This window comes from Ranitomeya imitator, chromosome 1, assembly GCF_032444005.1.
Source record: "Ranitomeya imitator isolate aRanImi1 chromosome 1, aRanImi1.pri, whole genome shotgun sequence".
Taxonomy (NCBI): Eukaryota; Metazoa; Chordata; class Amphibia; order Anura; family Dendrobatidae; genus Ranitomeya; species Ranitomeya imitator.
In genome coordinates this window covers 777,811,719-777,832,497 of record NC_091282.1, presented here as the reverse complement: position 1 = coordinate 777,832,497, position 20,779 = coordinate 777,811,719, and the positions used below count along the sequence as shown (strand labels likewise).

General features: G+C 48.0%; 1 protein-coding gene across 2 annotated transcripts in view; it reads right to left on the bottom strand.

The window, feature by feature from the left end:
• SPATA7 (spermatogenesis associated 7) overlaps nucleotides 1-19,945 on the bottom strand; it is a 47,028-nt gene extending 27,083 nt beyond the window's left edge. For both annotated transcript variants that reach the window (XM_069736426.1, XM_069736434.1), the window contains exon 1: nucleotides 19,512-19,945. In XM_069736426.1, the coding sequence (XP_069592527.1) occupies nucleotides 19,512-19,578 (67 nt within the window). In that variant the 5' untranslated portion in view covers nucleotides 19,579-19,945. The remainder of the gene's footprint in view (nucleotides 1-19,511) is intronic.
• Between the last annotated feature and the right edge of the window lie 834 nt (nucleotides 19,946-20,779).

The following is a 20,779-nucleotide window of genomic DNA, read 5'->3' as shown; positions in this document are numbered from 1 at the left end:
ACAGCACACGAGAGATTTACAGAGATGTAAGCTACCTTAGGGAGGGACTATAGATTGTAGCACCCTTAACCCAAAGGAAAGATCAGAGGAGGACCCCAAATCCAACCGATAGTGTTTAAAGAAAGTGGAAGGGGATGACCATGTGGCCGCCTTACATATCTGCTCCACTGACACTCCAGATCTTTCTGCCCAGGATGACGCCATGGCCCGGGTGGAATGTGCCTTTAGGTTCTGCGGAGCTGGCCCCCCACCTGCTGTATAAGCTAGAGAGATAGTTTCCCTAATCCATTTAGCCAGTAAATATTTCGATACTCTAAATCCTTTCTTTGGACCTTGGAAGGAAAGAAGCAGTGCCCCATCCTTCTTCCAATTATCAGTAGCTGAAATATACTGAAGAAGAGATCTCCTGACGTCTAACGTATGAAGCTCCTGCTCTTTAGGATTAGAGGGATTAGGAATAAAGGACGGCAAAACTATCTCCTGTGATCTATGGAACCGTGTCGCCACCTTTGGTAGATATGCTGGGTCTGGTCTAAGGACTACTCTGTCTGACAAGATTTCAGTGTATGGAGGAGCTCTGGAAAGCGCCTGTATATCTCCTATCCTGCGAGCTGAGGTTATGGCAATCAGGAAGGCTGTCTTAAGTGTCAACATTTTGATCGAGGCCTCCTGCAGAGGTTCAAAGGGGGGTTTAGTTAGAGAGGACAGAACTAAATTTAAATCCCATGGAACTGTTCTGTCTTTATGCAGTGGTGTAGATCTACTAACTGCCTTCATAAACCTCGCTATCCAGTAGTTATTCGCTATATTACAGGAAAACAGGGCACCTAAAGCTGAGACCTGTACCCTAAGGGTACTAGGAGAGAGTTTCAACTCGAACCCCTTCTGTAGGAACTCTAGGATTTGTTGTACTGGCACCCCGTCTTGGATATTAAACTTTGAACAAGACAAGAACTTTCTCCAAGTCCTAGAGTAGATTTTCGTAGTTACTTGCTTTCTACTCTTTAGGAGCGTCTCCACCAAGTTTGGAGAGAAGCCTTTTCCCACTAATAGTGACCGTTCAAACACCATGCCGTCAAATGGAGCCCCGTCACTTGTGGATGGGAGATCGGTCCCTGCGAAAGCAAGTTCGGGATCTCTGGCAGTACCCAGGGGACCGCTACAGACATTGTCTTGAGCCAGGCAAACCAGGTTCTTCTGGGCCAAAAGGGGGCGATAAGGATGACTTTCGCTCGATCCTCCCTGATTTTCCTCACCACTAGAGGTATCAGGTTCAGTGGTGGGAAAGCATAGGCTAGTGGAAAATCCCATTTCATGAGAAACGCGTCTACCGCCAGGGGATTCTCCCTGGGATTTAGGGAGCAAAAAAGTTTTACTTTTCTGTTGTTTCTGGTGGCGAATAGATCCACCACTGGTTGACCCCATCTGCGGACGACAAGATTGAAAATGTCCTCGTTGAGAGACCACTCTCCCTGTTTTAACACATTTCGGCTGAGGAAATCTGCTGCCACATTTTCTTTTCCTTTGATGTGAAGAGCTGTCAAAGATAGAAAATTGAGCTCTGCCACCTGGAACAACCGATCCGTGATCTGCATTAAAGTTTCGGAACGAGTTCCCCCTTGCCGGTTTATGTAAGCGACCGCCACTCTGTTGTCCGACAGAATTCTGACGTGCTGGCCCTGCAGATATACGAGGAATTTTTTAACAGCCAGTTCAACCGCCAACAACTCTCTTTGATTTGATGAAAATGTTGTGAAGGGTTCCCACTGTCCCTGGACCACCATGTCCCCCATATAGGCTCCCCACCCTGAAGAGCTGGCATCCGTGGTTATCACGTGGGTGACATCTATCATCCAGGGAACCCCTGCTGATAAATTTTGTTTATCTAGCCACCATCTAAGGGAATTCAATGTTATCGGCCTCAATGTCAATTTTCCATTCAATGCGCCTCCTAAGGCTCTGTCATGGAACAGGACTTCATTTTGTAGGGACCTGGTGTGGAACTGAGCCCACTTAACTGCTGGGATGCAAGATGTGAGTGACCCAAGTAGAGACATTGCTTGCCTAAGTGTCATGGAAGGTGTATTGATTGCTCTTAATACAAAACTCTGAATTTGGTCCATCTTCTCTATAGGGAGGAGACACTGCTGTGTCACTGAATTCAACATTAACCCCAGGAATTTTTGAACATTTAGGGGCTGTAATTTAGATTTTTCAAAGTTTATGATCCAACCCAACCGTTCTAGTTTGGTTTTAGCAATCTCCCATTGTGACAGACAATGATCTACCGAGTTACCTACAATGAGGAAATCGTCTAAGTAGGGGACTATAAGGATATTTGACTCTCTTAAATGCGCCATAACTTCCGCAATTATTTTAGTAAACACCCTAGGTGCCGAGGTGATCCCAAAGGGGAGCGCTCTGAATTGAAAATGTCGAATCCTACCCCCCATTAGTATCGCTACCCTCAGGTATCGTTGGAAATCAGCATGAATGGGTACATGATAGTAGGCATCTTTCAAATCCACTACTACCATGAAACAGTTGTTGAAAAGCATTTTTATTGCCGAATTGATGGACTCCATTTTGAAAGTATGTTTCACCAAAAACTTATTGAGACCCTTAAGATTTATAATGGTCCTGTAAGATTTATCAGGCTTCTGGATTAGGAACAGGGGAGAGTAAAACCCTTCCCCTGCCTGAGAATACGGTACTTCTACCAAAACATTTTTGGAACAGAGAGTCCTCACTTCCTCTTCTAGGGCGAATTGTTCAGTGGGAGATGAGCGCCAGGGTGTTAACCTAAATTTGTCCTGTGGAATATGAACAAATTCCAGCTTGAGACCATGGGAAACAGTGTCTTTTATCCAAACGCTGTTTGTGATTTTCGACCACTCTGCCGAGAAATGCAATAGTCTCCCTCCCACTGGAATTGCCAGTCATTGGTCTTGTTTTTTATTTTCCGTCTGGTTACGGCGAAACATGAGACCTGTACCTCGCTTTCGCCTATCCTCCCATCTGGGACGATCTCTCCCTGGTGAAAAGGCTCGCTTTCCTCCCCGGTTGAACCTTCTTTTGTTGAAGGGACGACGGTATGGATTGAACAGGTTGGGAAACTTTTTCTTATCATCTCCTGCTTTCTCCAGGAGTTCATCCAGGGTAGGCCCAAATAAATATTCGCCTTTACAAGGGATAGCGCAGAGCTTCGCTTTTGCCTGCATATCCCCCGGCCAGCATTTCAGCCATAGGGCTCTCCTTGCAGCATTAGAAAGTCCTGCTGCTCTAGCTGCCAACTTTACGGAGTCAATTGAGGCGTCTGATAAAAAAGCCGCCCCCTCCTGGATTACAGGTAATGCTGAGAGAATGGACTCTCTAGAGGCCCCTTGTTTTAATTGGGTCTCCAACTGGTCCAGCCAGACCATCATTGACCTTGCCGTGCAGGTTGAAGCTACCGCAGGTCTTAAGGAGCCAGCTGCCATCTCCCAGGTTCCCTTCAGGAAGGTATCCACTTTCCTATCCAGGGGGTCTTTAAGTGTTCCCATATCTTCAAATGGGAGAGAAGATCGTTTAGCTACCTTGGCAATTGCTGCATCCAGCTTGGGTGCTTTCTCCCAGTTACCTACTGCTGGGTCATCAAAAGGGTATCGGCGTTTTTGCGCAGGTGGTAAGGAGCCTTTTCTCTCAGGTTTCCTCCATTCCCTATTAATAAGATCTTGTATTTTCTCATTTAAAGGAAACACTCTGCGCTTCTTTTGCTCCAATCCACTGAACATCATTTGTTCTTTGGATAGTTGAGGCTTGGGTTCCGATATACCCATTGTGCCTCTGACCGCCTTTACCAATTTGTCTATCCTTTCTAGGGGTAGGCAAAACCGAGCAGCGTCTTCTTCCGAAGAGGAGGATGATGCTGCTGAATTGTCTGATTCTTCGGACTTGTCCTTTTCCACAGACGAATCAGATGCCCACTCAGTTCTCTGCCTAGAACCTCCTGACTGTGAAAGGTTTTTAAAAGACTCTTTAACCTCCATTCTAATCATCTCCTTGAGACTGGCCGTAATAGAGGAGGATTCTTCGGCTACCTACGGGGATAAGTAAGGTAGACTAGAGTGTAAAATCTACATGCTATACCCCCTCCCCTGCTTCCAGAACCTCACCGTCTGCTGGATACAGGGGTCACATAGTTTTTTAGGGTGTGAGTCAGGCAAGGGAACCCCGCAGATGGCACATTCCCTATGCTTCGCCTTACTGACGTTTTTCCTTCCCTGCATAAAACACATGAGGGGAGACTAGTCACTAAGTGAACTTTCTCGAAGATCACTTACCAGTGGCTGCTCACACCCAGAAATACCGAAGCACGAGGGGGATCCTTTTTGACTGACCCTCCAGACCCCTGTCTGGAGGAGCTTCTGCGGCCCGAACCATCGCTCCTTTTTTCATGTTCCTTCTCCTTGGGTTTCTGGGATGCTTGTTCCAGCAGCACAACCTGCTGATCCTGATCTGAATCCATTTTCAGTAAATTGGAGCCAGAACCCGGGAACATGCTGCTGGAGCCGCCTTATAAGGCCCCTCCTTCGGTCAGCGCACCTTGCCCAGCTTGTTTGTTTAATTTTCCCGCCCCCCCGCAGCTGTGGGGAATCAATCGTCGCTCCGGAGGGATTGCGGCATGATCTCCGGTGGGCGCCGCCATCTTGGAGCCCCCGCGCATGCGCAGGAGCTCGCCGATCCGGAAGACGTCGCCGGCTCCGCCCCCCGACGTCACCACAGCTTACAGCGCTTCCTGTCAGCGCTGCAGCTCTCGTGGAACGCCGAGGCCGGCCAGCTACGATCCGATCGGCGCCCCCAGATGCCGCCGCGCTCCCCCCTGCTCCAGAGAGACCCACAGCCCCCGGGAAGGGCGACTTACCAGACGCTGGCCCCGGAGACCGGACACCCCCTGGCGACCGCTCCTCGCTGCCTAGTCACCGCCGTGCCGCCCTGCCAGGGCCACCGTGACTACTTCAGGTACCCGCACCGGCCGAAGTGGGAGACCCTCTCGCCACCAGAATCGGTCCGGCCGGCCTGGACTCCTGTAGTTTCTATAGGCATCCAGTCCCTTCAGGAACAGGAAACCAACTGATGCATGGGGAGAGGTGCCGCCCTTTTGTATCTGTAGGTTTCCTGTTCCTTAAGGGCGGATCCCCTCTCTCGTGTGCTGTCATGGGAGTCCGAATAAAAACGCGATTTCTATTTAATTTCTCTGTCCTCCGATGTGATCGCACATCAGAGGACAGAGAAAAGGGGTCCCAGATAGCCCCCGGATACTCACCTATCTCCCCCGGTGCTCCTCGTGGCTCCCGGTGGGCGCCGCCATCTTCAAAATGGCGGGCGCATGCGCAGTGCGCCCGCCGGCCGGCACCGGGAGAATCTTTGGGGTCTCGGCTGCCGGGGGTAGCCGAGACCCCAAAGAGCACGATCGGGGTCGGTATTACCGACCCCTGTTTTGCGATCGCCAGTAATTAACTGTTTACCGGCGACCGCAAAAAAAAAAAATCAAAGTGTAATTCTCTGTCCTCTGATTTAATCGCACATCAGAGGACAGAGAAATAGGGGGATTCGGGGACCCCATCATACTCACCTGTGTACCTGGGTCCTCCTGCTGCTCCTCCTGGCCGCCGGCAAAAGAAAATGGCGGGCGCATGCGCAGTGCGCCCGCCATCTGTCTCCATCTGCCGGCCGGCAGGAGAACAGCAGTTGGGGCTAAAATTAGGGTTAGGGCTAGGGTTAGGGCTAGGGTTAGGGCTAGGGTTAGGGTTAGGATTAGAGCTAGGGTTAGGGTTAAGGTTAGGGTTGGGGCTAAATTTAGGGTTAGGGTTGGGGCTAAATTCAGGGTTAGGGTTCTTTCACACTTACGTCGGTACGGGGCCGTCGCAATGCGTCAGCCCGACATACCGACGCACGTTGTGAAAATTGTGCACAACGTGGGCAGCGGATGTAGTTTTTCAACGCATCCGCTGCCCAATCTATGTCGTGGGGAGGAGGGGGCCGAGTTATGGCCACGCATGTGCGGTCAGAAATGGCGGACGCGACGTACAAAAAAAGTCACATTGAACGTTTTTTGTGCCGACGATCCGCCAAAACACAACTGATCCAGTGCACAACGGACGCGACGTGTGGCCATCCGTCACGATCCGTCGGCAATACAAGTCTATGGGCAAAAAAACGCATTTGGAGGATCCGTTTTTTGTCCAAAACGATGGATTGCGACGGATGCCAAACGACGCAAGTGTGAAAGTAGCCTTAGGGTTAGGGTTGGGGCTAAAGTTAGGGCTAGGGTTGGGGCTAAAGTTAGGGTTAGAGTTGGGATTAGGGTTAGGGTTTGGATTAGGGTTGGGATTAGGGTTAGGGTTGGTATTAGGGTTACGCTTGGGATTAGGGTTAGGTTTGGGATTAGGGTTAAGGTTAGGGTTGTGATTAGGGGTGTATTGGGATTAGGGTTAGGTTTGAGGTTAGGGTTGAGATTAGGATTAGGGGTGTGTTGGATTTAGGGTTTTGATTAGGGTTATGGTTAGGGTTGACATTAGGGTTGTTTTGGGGTAAGGGTTGTGATTATCGTTAGGGTTAGTGATTAGGATTATGGATCGGGTTGGGATTAGGGTTAGGGGTGTGTTGGGGTTAGAGTTGGAGCTAGAATTGGGGGGTTTCCACTGTTTAGTTACATCAGGGGCTCTCCAAACACGACAGCCAATTTTGCGCTCAAAAAGTCAAATGGTGCTCCCTCCCTTCTGAGCTCTGCCGTGCGCCCAAACAGTGGGTTACCCCCACATATGGGGCATCAGCATACTCGGGATAAATTGGACAACAACTTTTGGGGTCCAATTTCTCCTGTTACCCTTGTGAAAATAAAAACTTGGGGGCTAAAAAACCTTTTTTGTGGAAAAAAAATATTTTTTTATTTTCACGACTTTGCATTCTAAACTTCTGTGAAGCACTTGGGCATTCAAAGTTCTCACCACATATCTAGATAGGTTCCATGGGGGGTCTAGTTTCCAAAATGGGGTCACATGTGGAGGGTTTCTACTGTTTAGGTACATCAGGGGCCAGTGGCGTAACTACAAAGTTAGGGGCCCCGGTGCGAACTTCCAAATGGGGCCCCCCCCCTGCAGCCCTGCCATACAACTCAATGTAACCCCCATAGAATAATGGCCACACATGATGCTCAATACTGTATAACGGCCACCACACATGATGCTGCATACTGTATAATGGCCACACATGATGCTGCATACTGTATAATGGCCACACATGATGCTCCATAGTGTATAATGGCCACACATGATGCTCCATACTGTATAATGGCCAGACAGTGCTCCATACTGTATAATGACCACCCACACATAGTGCTCCATAGTGTATAACGGCCACACAGTTCTCCATACTGTATAATGATCCCACATAATGCTGAATACTGTATAATGACCACAAATGATGCTCCATACTGTATAACGGCCACACATGATGCTCAATACTGTATAATGACCCCCCTCCTGTATGCATGGCTCATCTCCCTCCTATCCCATATACATAGCTCATATTACCCCTCCTGCATGCATGACTCATATCTCCCCATGTATGCATGGCTCATATTCCCCCCTGTATGCATGGCTCATATTCCCCCCCCCCCTGTATGCATGGCTCATATTCCCCCCCCTGTATGCATGGCTTATATTCCCCCCTGCATGGCTTATATTCCCCCCTGCATGGCTCATATTCCCCCCTGCATGGCTCATATTCCCCCCTGCATGGCTCATATTCCCCCCTGCATGGCTCATATTCCCCCCTGCATGGCTCATATTCCCCCCTGCATGGCTCATATTCCCCCCCCTGTATGCATGGCTCATATTCCCCCCTGCATGGCTTATATTCCCCCCTGCATGGCTCATATCCCCCCCTGCATGGCTTATATTCCCCCCTGCATGGCTTATATTCCCCCCTGTATGCAGGCTTATCTCTCCGCTCCTGCTCGGCGCGCCGGCTTATGTCCTCCTTCATCCCCCGTCCCCCCGGCCCTCATACTCACCTGTCTTCCCACTGCACGGCCGTGCCGACATCCCTAGCGCTCTGTCCCGACTCCAGGCGGCGGCGCCGGCGCAGCACCTTCTTTCTGCTTGAGCGGTCATGTGACACCGTTCATTAAGATCATGAATATGCGCATATTCATGATCTTAATGAGCAGTGTCACGTGACCGCTCAAGCAGGAACGAGCTGCAGTGCAGACGCCGAGACCATCGCTGGAGCAGGGTGAGTATTCAAGGCAGCGGCGGCGGGGGGGGGGGGGCCTGGAGCGGGGGGGAGGCACTGCCAGTCCGCTGCGACCGCGGTAGTTACGCCACTGTCAGGGGCTCTGCAAATGCAACATAACGCCTGCAGACCATTCTATCAAAGTCTGCATTCCAAAACGGCGCTCCTTCCTTCCGAGCTCTGCCGTGCGCCCAAACAGTGGTTTACCCCCACATATGGGGTACCAGCATACTCAGGACAAATTGGACAACAACTTTTGGGGTCCGATTTCTCTTGTTACCCTTGTGAAAATAAAAACTTGGGGGCTGAAAAAATCTTTTTTGTGGAAAAAAAAAATTTTTTTTATTTTCACGACTCTGCATTCTAAACTTCTGTGAAGCACTTGGGCATTCAAAGTTCTCACCACACATCTAGATAAGTTCCATGGGGGGTCTAGTTTCCAAAATGGGGTCACTTGTGGGGGGTTTCCACTGTTTAGGCACATCAGGGGCTCTCCAAACGCGACATGGCGTCCAATCTCAATTCCAGACAATTCTACATTGAAAAAGTAAAATGGCACTCCTTCTCTTCCAAGCTCTGCGGTGCGCCCAAACAGTGGTTTACCCCCACATATGGGGTATTGACGTACTCAGGAGAAATCGCACTACAACTTTTGTGGTCTAATTTCTCCTGTTACCCTTGTGAAAATAAAAATTTGGGGGCAAAAAGATCATTTTTGTAGAAAAAATGCGATTTTTTTATTTTCACGGCTCAACGTTATAAACTTCTGTGAAGCACATGGGGGTTCAAAGTGCTCACCACACATCTAGATAAGTTCCTTAAGGGGTCTAGTTTACAAAATGGTGTCACTTGTGGGGGGTTTCCACTGTTTAGGCACATCAGGGGCTCTCTAAACGCGACATGGCGTCCGATCTCAATTCCAGATAATTCTACATTGAAAAAGTAAAACGGTACTCCTTCTCTTCCAAGCTCTGCGGTGCGCCCAAACAGTGGTTTACCCCCACATACTGGGTATCGACGTACTCAGGAGAAATCGCACTACAACTTTTGTGGTCTAATTTCTCCTGTTACCCTTGTGAAAATAAAAATTTGGGGGCAAAAAGATCATTTTTGTGTAAACAAATGCGATTTTTTATTTTCACGGCTCTACGTTATAAACTTCTGTGAAGCTCTTGGGGGTTCAAAGTGCTCACCACACATCTAGATAAGCTCCTTAAGTGGTCTAGTTTACAAAATGGTGTCACTTGTGGGGGGGTTTCCACTGTTTAGGCACATCAGGGGCTCTCTAAACGTGACATGGCGTCCGATCTCAATTCCAGCCAATTCTGAATTGAAAAAGTCAAACGGCGCTCCTTCACTTCCAAGTTCTGCGGTGCGCCCAATCAGTGGTTTACCCCCACATATGGGGTATTGGCGTATTCAGGAGAAATTGCATAACAAAATTTATGGTTACATTTCTGTTTTTATACTTGTGAAAATAAAAAAATGGTTCTGAATTAAAATGTTTGCAAAAAAAGTTAAATGTTCATTTTTTCCTTCCACATTGTTTCAGTTCCTGCAAAGCACGTAAAGGGTTAATAAACTTCTTGAATGTGGTTTTGAGAACCTTGAGGGATGTAGTTTTTAGAATGGTGTCACACTTCGTTATTTTCTATCATATAGACCCCTCAAAATGACTTCAAATGTGATGTGGTCCCTAAAAAAAAAAGGTGTAAAAATGAGAAATTGCTGGTCAACTTTTAACCCTTATAACTCCCTAACAAAAAAAAAATGTTGTTTCCAAAATTGTGCTGATGTAAAGTAGACATGTGGGAAATGTTATCTATTAACTATTTTTCGTGACATATCTCTCTGATTTAAGGGCATAAAAATACAAAGTTTGAAAATTGCAAAATTTTAAAAATTTTCGCCATATTTCCGTTTTTTCCATAAATAATCGCAAGTAATATCGAAGAAATGTTACCACTTACATGAAGTACAATATGTCACGAAAAAACAATCTCAGAATCAGTGGAATCCGTTGAAGCGTTCCAGAGTTATAACCTCATAAAGTGACAGTGGTCAGAATTGCAAAAATTGGCCTGGTCATTAAGTACCAAATTGGCTCTGTCACTAAGGGGTTAAACCTGTTTTCCATCTCTTCCCTTCTCTGTGTTTCCTTTGTGGTTGTGTGAGTATTTGGTGAGTTTGAGATTTTAGTTACCTTGTCTGCATACCCTGTTTAATTGTCGTATTTATACAGGTCCTTCTCAAAAAATTAGCATATAGTGCCTTGATACAGCACTCTGGGAACAGCCTATTTGTTGAGAAATTTCTTTCTGGGTCTTACCCTCTTGCTTGAGGGTGTCAATGATGGCCTTCTTGACATCTGTCAGGTCGCTAGTCTTACCCATGATGGGGGTTTTGAGTAATGAACCAGGCAGGGAGTTTATAAAAGCCTCAGGTATCTTTTGCATGTGTTTAGAGTTAGTTGATTCAGAAGATTAGGGTAATAGGTCGTTTAGAGAACCTTTTCTTGATATGCTAATTTATTGAGACAGGTTTTTTGGGTTATCAGGAGTTGTATGCCAAAATCATCAGTATTAAAACAATAAAACACCTGACAAATTTCAGTTGGTTGATAATGAATCTATAATATATGAAAGTTTAATTGTAATCATTACATTATGGTAAATAATGAAATTTAACACTATATGCTAATTTTTTGAGAAGGACCTGTACACTGCTGCAGTCCACCTCCCTTGGGGGGGAAAGGGGGCCACCGATAGGGCCTGCACAGGAGACAGGGATACGCTGGCGGCTCAGGCCTCCTAACCATTATAGGTACCCCTGAGTTAAGGGAAAGTCAGGGCCCCATTATAGTGGCAGGGACAGGTGCGGGTCCCAGTACGCCGTCCTGCCCCTTTATCGCCGTTAACGGCGTGACAAGTATATTGCCCAGCTACGTAGTATATTGCCCAGCCACATAGTATATTGCCCAGTCACGTAGTATATTGCCCAGCTACGTAGTATATTGCCCAGTCACGTAGTATATTGCCCAGCCACGTAGTATATTGCCCAGCCACGTAGTATACAGCACACAGCCAAGTAGTATACAGCACAGACACGTAGTATAGTGCCCAGTCACGTAGTATATTGGCCAGTCACGTAGTATATTGCCCAGCCACATATGTAACAGGTTAAAAAATACAAAATAAACATATACTCACCTTCCGAGGGCCCCTTGTAGTCCTGTCGTAGTCCTGTCGCCTGTGCGCGGTGCACGCGGCAGCTTCCGGTCCCAGGGTTGGTATGAGTGCAGGACCTGTGATGACAGGGTTAATAGCTGCGTAACCGGAGTGCGTTACACCGTGCTCCGGTAACGCTGGCATTAACCCTGTGTGAGGGCTGACTGAATGACTGGAGGGGAGTATGGAGCGGGCACTGACTGCGGGGAGGAAAGAGCGGCCATATTGCCGCCGGACTGTGGCCGTCGCTGACTGGTCGTGGCAATGGTCGTGGGCGTTTTGCCACGACCAATCAGCGACTTGGATTCCATGACAGACAGAGGCCGCGACCAATGAATATCCGCGACAGACAGACAGAAAGACAGACAGACAGACAGACAGAAGGACAGACGGAAGTGACCCTTAGACAATTATATAGTAGATAAAACAAAACACAGTTTTCCATTTTTATTTTAAAATAACAGTTATACTCACCTAACGGAAACCCTTGTTCTCACGTAATAAAACAAAAATAAAAAACAACAATATCCCTCACCTCTCCGTCGTTCTGTTCCACGCCATAATCCATGTCTGAGGTATATACTGTTTATCCAGACACAAGTTGGAGAGGATGTGGATTTAAAGGCAATATAATGCATATTTTTTGGTTGTGTCCAAAAATAAAATCCTTTTGGAAGGAGGTTATGAGCTAATTTTTAAAATAGGGAAATACAAATTAATGATGTCTCCTCAATTCTCTCTTTTGTCCCGGGACTCTCTTTTCCTCAAAATATTAAATTAATCTCCTTTCATATTTTCTCAGTTGTCAAAATGCTTATAGGTGCCAGGTGGAAATCTGAGATCATTACTAGCATCAATATGCTAATGGAGATTGGCTTCCCATAACACTTTCGAATTAGTTTTTTCTTTGAACAACTCCCTTAAAAAGTATAAATCTAAATGGGCATTATGGAATTCAGTTTTTTCTCCACATGCAGAGTCCTTTACAACTGATTGATATGGATCTATAGCCAGTGGATTTGTCAAGTAGAAATCTTTTAAGATTGTTGCTCTTTTCCGTGTCAACACTCTCAATGGACTATTGTTTGGTTCTGTTCCCTTGTTTTATCTCTAATTTCCCCTTTGTCCTACCATATCCAAGTTCACCTCCTCCTCTCCCCTCTTGTATCTTCCCTTTTTTCCCCTTTATTCTTTTCCCCACTATCGTGTCTAATGTTGTATTACTATCCTTCATATATTTTCATATAGTTTATATGGTATTTTTCGTCATACTCCAATATTATATATGTTGAATTTCAACTCATGTTATATTGTTGCATATAACCTGTTCCCCTACCCTGATATTGTAAAATTTCCCCAAATAAAAATTATTGAAATAAACTGTTCTCAACCTGTACGGTGCCAAGATGTGACCGTGCAGGCAGTGAACCACTGGTAAATGAGCTGCTGCGAGTGCAGCATCAATGACCAGCGGTGACATCATCATGGTTACTGACGGTCACTGAGGATGTGTTCCCAACAGGGCTGAACTGCGGTGACCTCAGCACCGTGGGAAAAAGCCAATGATGAGGTCACCACAGTTCAAGCTCTGTATCTTCACAGCAATCACCGTGATAAATGGAAAACGGTGTTTTGTTTTATTTCTAATAAAGGACTTTATTCTTGCTGTGTGTTTATCTACCATGTAACTATAGGATTAGTAATGGATAGGTGTCCTATAGACGTCTTTCCATTACTAATCCGTGGGCTTCATGTCACCGGACAATACAACGGTGACATCAACCCCACAAATATGAACCCCAAATGCCCCCACTACAGGGCAATTGGGAAGAGCCGGGCAAAGCACCAGAATTGGTGCATCTAATAGATGCAACTTTTCTGGGCGGATGCGGGCTGCTATTTTTAGGTTTGGGGCCTATATCAATGGCCTCAGTCTGAGAATACCAGCCCCCAATTGTCAGCTTTAGCAAGGCAGTTGGGTGTCAAAAATGGGGGGTACCCCACGCCATTTTTTTTTTTTTTTATTATCTATTCTTGATAACCAGCCTTGCTGACAGCTGAGGGTTGCAGCCCCCAGCTGTGAGTTTTGCCTGACTGGTTATAGAAAATAGAGGGGAACCCATGCCAGGTTTTTTCATTTATTTATTTACAGTGCAGGAGGCGGGTGAGGAATACTCCCATCAGCCACTCCTGCTGTCACGTTTATTAGCGGCAGCAGGTGTAGGCTGATGGGAGTAATAGTCCCATAAGCTGCCGCCTGCTGTCACCGTTATCACTTGAATATATCTCCCCTCATTCTCCCCTGCTCACGCTGATCGCCGGCAGAGCAGGGGAGAATGATGAAAACGTCTTCAGCACCTGGCGCCGAGGGAACAGCGATTACTGTAACGCTTCTTCCCTGGTGCCCGTCGGTGTGGTACCGATGCGCAACACGAGTGCCGCAAGTATTACACACACAGACACTGATATCCCCAGTACAGTCTTTTTCTGGTACCGAAAATATTAGGACATGTGAAACCGGCCTTACAAATAATTCTACTTAGAAAATCGGTGACATCTGAAATACTTGTTTCACCCGCTGTAACAAGATGATACATACAGTGGGTACGGAAAGTATTCAGACCCCTTTAAATTTTTCACTCTTTGTTTCATTGCAGATATTTGGTAAATTCAAAAAAGTTCTTTTTTTCTCAGTAACGTACAATCGCCACCCCATCTTGACTGACAGAAATGTAGAAATGTTTGCAAATTTATTAAAAAAGAAAAACTGAAATATCACATGGTCATAAGTATTCAGACCCTTTGCTCAGACACTCATATTTAGGGTATGTGCACACGTCAGGATTTTTAGCGTTTTTTTTTTGCGGAATTTCGCTATAAAAACGCTATAAATCCGGTCAAAAAACACTAACATTATGCATCCTATGTTTTAGAATGCATTCCGCATTTTTTGTGCAGATGTTAGCGTTTTTTTCCGCAAAAAAAACGCATACCGCAAAAAATCCGGACATGCTCTATCTTTTTCCGGATTTTTTGCGGATTTCCTATCAAAAAGGTCATTCTGGAGAAGAAAAAAAAAAAACGCTAAAAATCCGCAAAAAATCCGCGCAAAAAACGCAAAAATTCCGCGAGAAATCCGCACGAAAAAAGCACGCGGATTTCTGGCAGAATACTAAGGAGTTTGTCAGGAAAAAATCCTGACGTGTGCACATACCCTTAAGTCACATGCTGTCCATTTCCCTGTGGTCCTCCTTGAGATGGTTCTACTCCTTCATTGGAGTCCAGCTGTGTTTAATTAAACTGATAGGACTTGATTTGGAAAGACACACACCTGTCTATATAAGAGACCTCACAGCTCACAGTGCATGTCAGACCAAATGAGAATCACGAGGTCAAAGGAACTGGCCAAGGAGTTCAGAGACAGAATTGTGGCAACTTGCACAGATCTGGCCAAGGTTACAACAGAGTTTCCGCAGTACTCAAGGTTCCTAAGAGCACAATGGCCTCCATAATCCTTAAATGGAAGACGTTTGGGACCACCAGAAGTCTTCCTAGACCTGGCCGTCCAGCCAAACTGAGCAATCGTGGGAGAAGTAAAGAAGAACCCAAAGATCATTGTGGCTAAGCTCCAGAGATGCAGTAGGGAGATGGAAGAAAGTTCCACAAAATCAACTATGACTGCAGCCCTCCACCAGTCAGGCCTTTATGGCAGAGTGGCCCGACGGAAGCCTCTCCTCAGTGCAAGACATATGAAAGCCCGCATAGAGTTTGCTAAAAAACAGTTGAAGGACTCCCAGACTATGAGAAATAAGATTCTCTGGTCTGATGAGAAGAAGATAGACCTTTTTGGTGATAATTCTAAGCGGTATGTGTGGAAAAACTGGGCACTGCTCATCACCTGCCCAATACCAGCCCAACAGTGAAACGTGGTGGCAGCATCATGCTATGGGGGTGTTTTTCAGCTGCAGGGACAGGATGACTGGTTGTCATTGAAGAAAACATGAATGCGGCCAAGTACAGAGATATCCTGGATGAAAACCTCTTCCAGACTGCTCTGGACCTCAGACTTGGCCGAAGGTTCAACTTCCAACAAGACAATTACCCTAAGCACATAGCTAAAATAGCAAAGGAGTGGCTTCAGAACAACTCTGACCATTCTTGACTGGCCCAGCCAGAGCTCTGACCTAAACCCAATTGAGCATCTCTGGCGAGACCTGAAAATGGCTGTCCACCAACGTTCACCATCCAACCTGATGGAACTGAAGAGGATCTGCAAGGAAGAACGGCCGAGGATCCCCAAATCCAGGTGTGAAAAACTTGTTGCATCATTCCCAAGAAGACTCATGGCTGTACTAGCTCAAAAGGTGCTTCTACTCAATACTGAGCAAAGGGTCTGAATACTTATGACCATGTGATATTTCAGGTTTTATTTTTTAATAAATTTGCAGACATTTCTGGGGGGGTTTTTCAGTCAAGATGGGGTGCAGAGTGTGCATTAATAACAAAAAAGGAACTTTTTTGAATTTGCCAAATGGCTGCAACGAAACAAAGAGTGAAAAATGTAAAGGGGTCTGAATACTTTCCGTACCCACTGTAACTGACAACTGCTAAACCTCCCTCCTACATAAGCAGAAAGATCATCAAACACAAAAACTCAGTGCAACGAAGAATCCAAAGTGAATCACAGGTTGCGGCGCTGCTCACCTACCCGATGTTCCCCCTAAGCTGCAGCTCCTCAGACCAGAACAGGACTTAGAATCCAGGGCAGTGTGACACCACAGGGTCGTGCATTCCATAAGGCCAATGAGAGGCATCATGTCTTATATTCCAGTTACATCCAGAGCTGCACTCACAATTCTGCCTTCCTATGTGTGCAGTTCTTTACTGGATTACAGTATAAGGCCACGTTCACACATTTAATGTTTGGTCAGCAGTTACTCCAGAGCTGCATGCATAAAATCATGAGTGGGTGATAGAGAAGTGGTGACGAGTTTCTATTATACGTTTCCTCTCCTGGTTACAAATACTGATGGTGTGAACATGGCCTTACACTGCAGGAGGCTATACACTATACTGCACTCGCTTTATTGGTGCAGTTCAATACCCACAATGCTTTGCAGCAAAGTACATAATTTATGGGGGCTCCGCTAAGCTGTTTGGTTCTGACTGAACTCGGCCCAATCAACAGTTTGACAGTAACGTACAATTCGGATTTTGGCTCTGAAGTATAAAACAAGATGCTACAGATGTTATGCATGCAGCTCTGGAGTAACTGGAGGATATGTTGTCACAAGACATAAGTACAGTCATAATGGGATCGTTTATACACACTTTCTGCCATGGTAGCTTTGGGGTGAAAATGGTGAAATGTGTTGAAGTGGAAGGGAAGGTGGCAGCAGTGGGGGTGATGTGATCCGGCTGTCACTTGTTCTTCTGCGATGACTAAGCAGCTAATCAGACACGTCCTGGATTTACCAATCCCCATCTGTCTCCAGGAGCCTCTGGTGTCATCACAGCGCCGCTATATGCACCACACGGACAACGCAGAGGTCATATACGCTGCACGGACAACGCTGGGGCCATAAACACCACACTGACAACGCTGGGGCCATATACACCGCACTGACAACGCGGGGGCCATATACACCGCACTGACAACGCTGGGGCCATATACACCACACTGACAACGCGGGGGCCATATACACCACACTGACAACGCGGGGGCCATATACACCACACTGACAACGCGGGGGCCATATACACCACACTGACAACGCGGGGGCCATATACACCGCACTGACAACGCTGGTGCCATATACACCGCACTGACAACGCTGGTGCCATATACACCACACTGACAACGCTGGGGCCATATACACCACACTGACAACGCGGGGGCCATATACACCACACTGACAACGCGGGGGCCATATACACCGCACTGACAACGCTGGTGCCATATACACCGCACTGACAACGCTGGTGCCATATACACCACACTGACAACGCTGGTGCCATATACACCACACTGACAACGCTGGTGCCATATACACCACACTGACAACGCTGGTGCCATATACACCACACTGACAACGCTGGTGCCATATACACCACACTGACAACGCTGGGGCCATATACACCACACTGACAACGCTGGGGCCATATACACCGCACTGACAACGCTGGTGCCATATACACCGCACTGACAACGCTGGTGCCATATACACCACACTGACAACGCTGGGGCCATATACACCACACTGACAACGCTGGGGCCATATACACCGCACTGACAACGCTGGTGCCATATACACCGCACTGACAACGCTGGTGCCATATACACCACACTGACAACGCTGGGGCCATATACACCACACTGACAACGCTGGTGCCATATACACCGCACTGACAACGCTGGTGCCATATACACCACACTGACAACGCTGGTGCCATATACACCACACTGACAACGCTGGTGCCATATACACCGCACTGACAACGCTGGTGCCATATACACCACACTGACAACGCTGGGGCCATATACACCACACTGACAACGCTGGTGCCATATACACCACACTGACAACGCTGGTGCCTTATACACCACACTGACAACGCTGGTGCCATATACACCACACTGACAACGCTGGTGCCATATACACCGCACTGACAACGCTGGGGCCATATACACCACACTGACAACGCTGGTGCCTTATACACCACACTGACAACGCTGGTGCCTTATACACCACACTGACAACGCTGGGGCCATATACACCACACTGACAACGCTGGTGCCATATACACCGCACTGACAACGCTGGTGCCATATACACCACACTGACAACGCTGGGGCCATATACACCACACTGACAACGCTGGTGCCTTATACACCACACTGACAACGCTGGGGCCATATACACCACACTGACAACGCTGGTGCCATATACACCACACTGACAACGCTGGGGCCATATACACCACACTGACAACGCTGGTGCCTTATACACCACACTGACAACGCTGGTGCCTTATACACCACACTGACAACGCTGGGGCCATATACACCACACTGACAACGCTGGTGCCTTATACACCACACTGACAACGCTGGTGCCATATACACCACACTGACAACGCTGGGGCCATATACACCACACTGACAACGCTGGTGCCTTATACACCACACTGACAACGCTGGGGCCATATACACCACACTGACAACGCTGGTGCCTTATACACCACACTGACAACGCTGGGGCCATATACACCACACTGACAACGCTGGTGCCTTATACACCACACTGACAACGCTGGGGCCATATACACCACACTGACAACGCTGGTGCCATATACACCACACTGACAACGCTGGGGCCATATACACCACACTGACAACGCTGGTGCCATATACACCACACTGACAACGCTGGTGCCTTATACACCACACTGACAACGCTGGGGCCATATACACCACACTGACAACGCTGGTGCCTTATACACCACACTGACAACGCTGGGGCCATATACACCACACTGACAACGCTGGTGCCATATACACCACACTGACAACGCTGGTGCCTTATACACCACACTGACAACGCTGGGGCCATATACACCACACTGACAACGCTGGGGCCATATACACCACACTGACAACGCTGGTGCCATATACACCGCACTGACAACGCTGGTGCCTTATACACCACACTGACAACGCTGGGGCCATATACACCGCACTGACAACGCTGGGGCCATATACACCGCACTGACAACGCTGGTGCCATTTGCGCAGCACGGAAAACGCGGGGATAAGTAATAAATCATAGGATCATATAGGAGGAGAGGAGACATCTGGGGCTGCAGGCAGAGCTATGGGTATTATTCATACATAGTCACATAGTATATAGGATACACGCGGATATATAACGTGTACAGGGCACGGACTCCACGGTCATTGCTGCACACAGACGGACGGTGCCTCCTGCAGACATAGAGGTCTCTCACCCGCTCGGGCTCCGGGATTTGTCGCACGTCCGGCATCTTCTGGAGCAGCGCGGTATCCCGGCGACATTTGGACTGAGGCGGCGACCTTTCCCGGCGTCTCCTGGATACGGGGCTGTAATCCCCGGGCTGGGCGGCACTTCCTGTCACCGGAGACCTCACAGGAAGCCGTGGAGCTGCGACTATTCCTGCGCCATTACCGTCTCTGCCGCTAATCCTGGCGCACCGGGGCCGGCTCCCGCTCACACTGTGCGGTCTGTGCTGCTACCGTCATCCATAACCCGGGAATAACACTGGAAAATCGGAGAAGTGGCCTCATCTACAGCGACGGTCCCCTAAAGAGACGGTAGAGACAGCCCCGGGAAAAGTGCAGCAAAGCTTCCGAATCAATGCCCTCACTACACCTCGGCCCTGTCCATACATTCTACATATACACAGATCAGATCGAACGGTGGAGGACCCATTGTTCTCTCGGTGCTAGCGGTCACTGGATGATACATTGTTGCAATTTCAATGTTGATAAATAGCTGTAACGCTGGAAATGGAGCAGTCCTGGAATTCAGGAAACCACAGGATCTGAAAATGGTGGCAAATAAATTGATACAACATTTCTGGATATCTGGATTATTCAGTCTCAACCTTGTGCAGAAATCCCGACACCTCCAGCCTTGTGCAGAAATCCCGGCACCCCCAGCCTTGTGCAGAAATCCCGACACCCCCAGCCTTGTGCAGAAATCCCGACACCCCCAGCCTTGTGCAGAAATCCCGGCACCCCCAGCCTTGTGCAGAAATCCCGACACCCCCAGCCTTGTGCAGAAATCCCGACACCCCCAGCCTTGTGCAGAAATCCCGACACCCCCAGCCTTGTGCAGAAATCCCGACACCCCCAGCCTTGTGCAGAAATCCCGGCACCCCCAGCCTTGTGCAGAAATCCCGACACCCCCAGCCTTGTGCAGAAATCCCGACACCCCCAGCCTTGTGCAGAAATCCTGACACCCCCAGCCTTGTGCAGAAATCCCGACACCCCCAGCCTTGTGCAGAAATCCCGGCACCCCCAGCCTTGTGCAGAAATCCCGGCACCCCCAGCCTTGTGCAGAAATCCCGACACCCCCAGCCTTGTGCAGAAATCCCGACACCCCCAGCCTTGTGCAGAAATCCCGACACCTCCAGCCTTGTGCAGAAATCCCGGCACCCCCAGCCTTGTGCAGAAATCCCAGCACCCCCAGCCTTGTGCAGAAATCCCGACACCCCCAGCCTTGTGCAGAAATCCC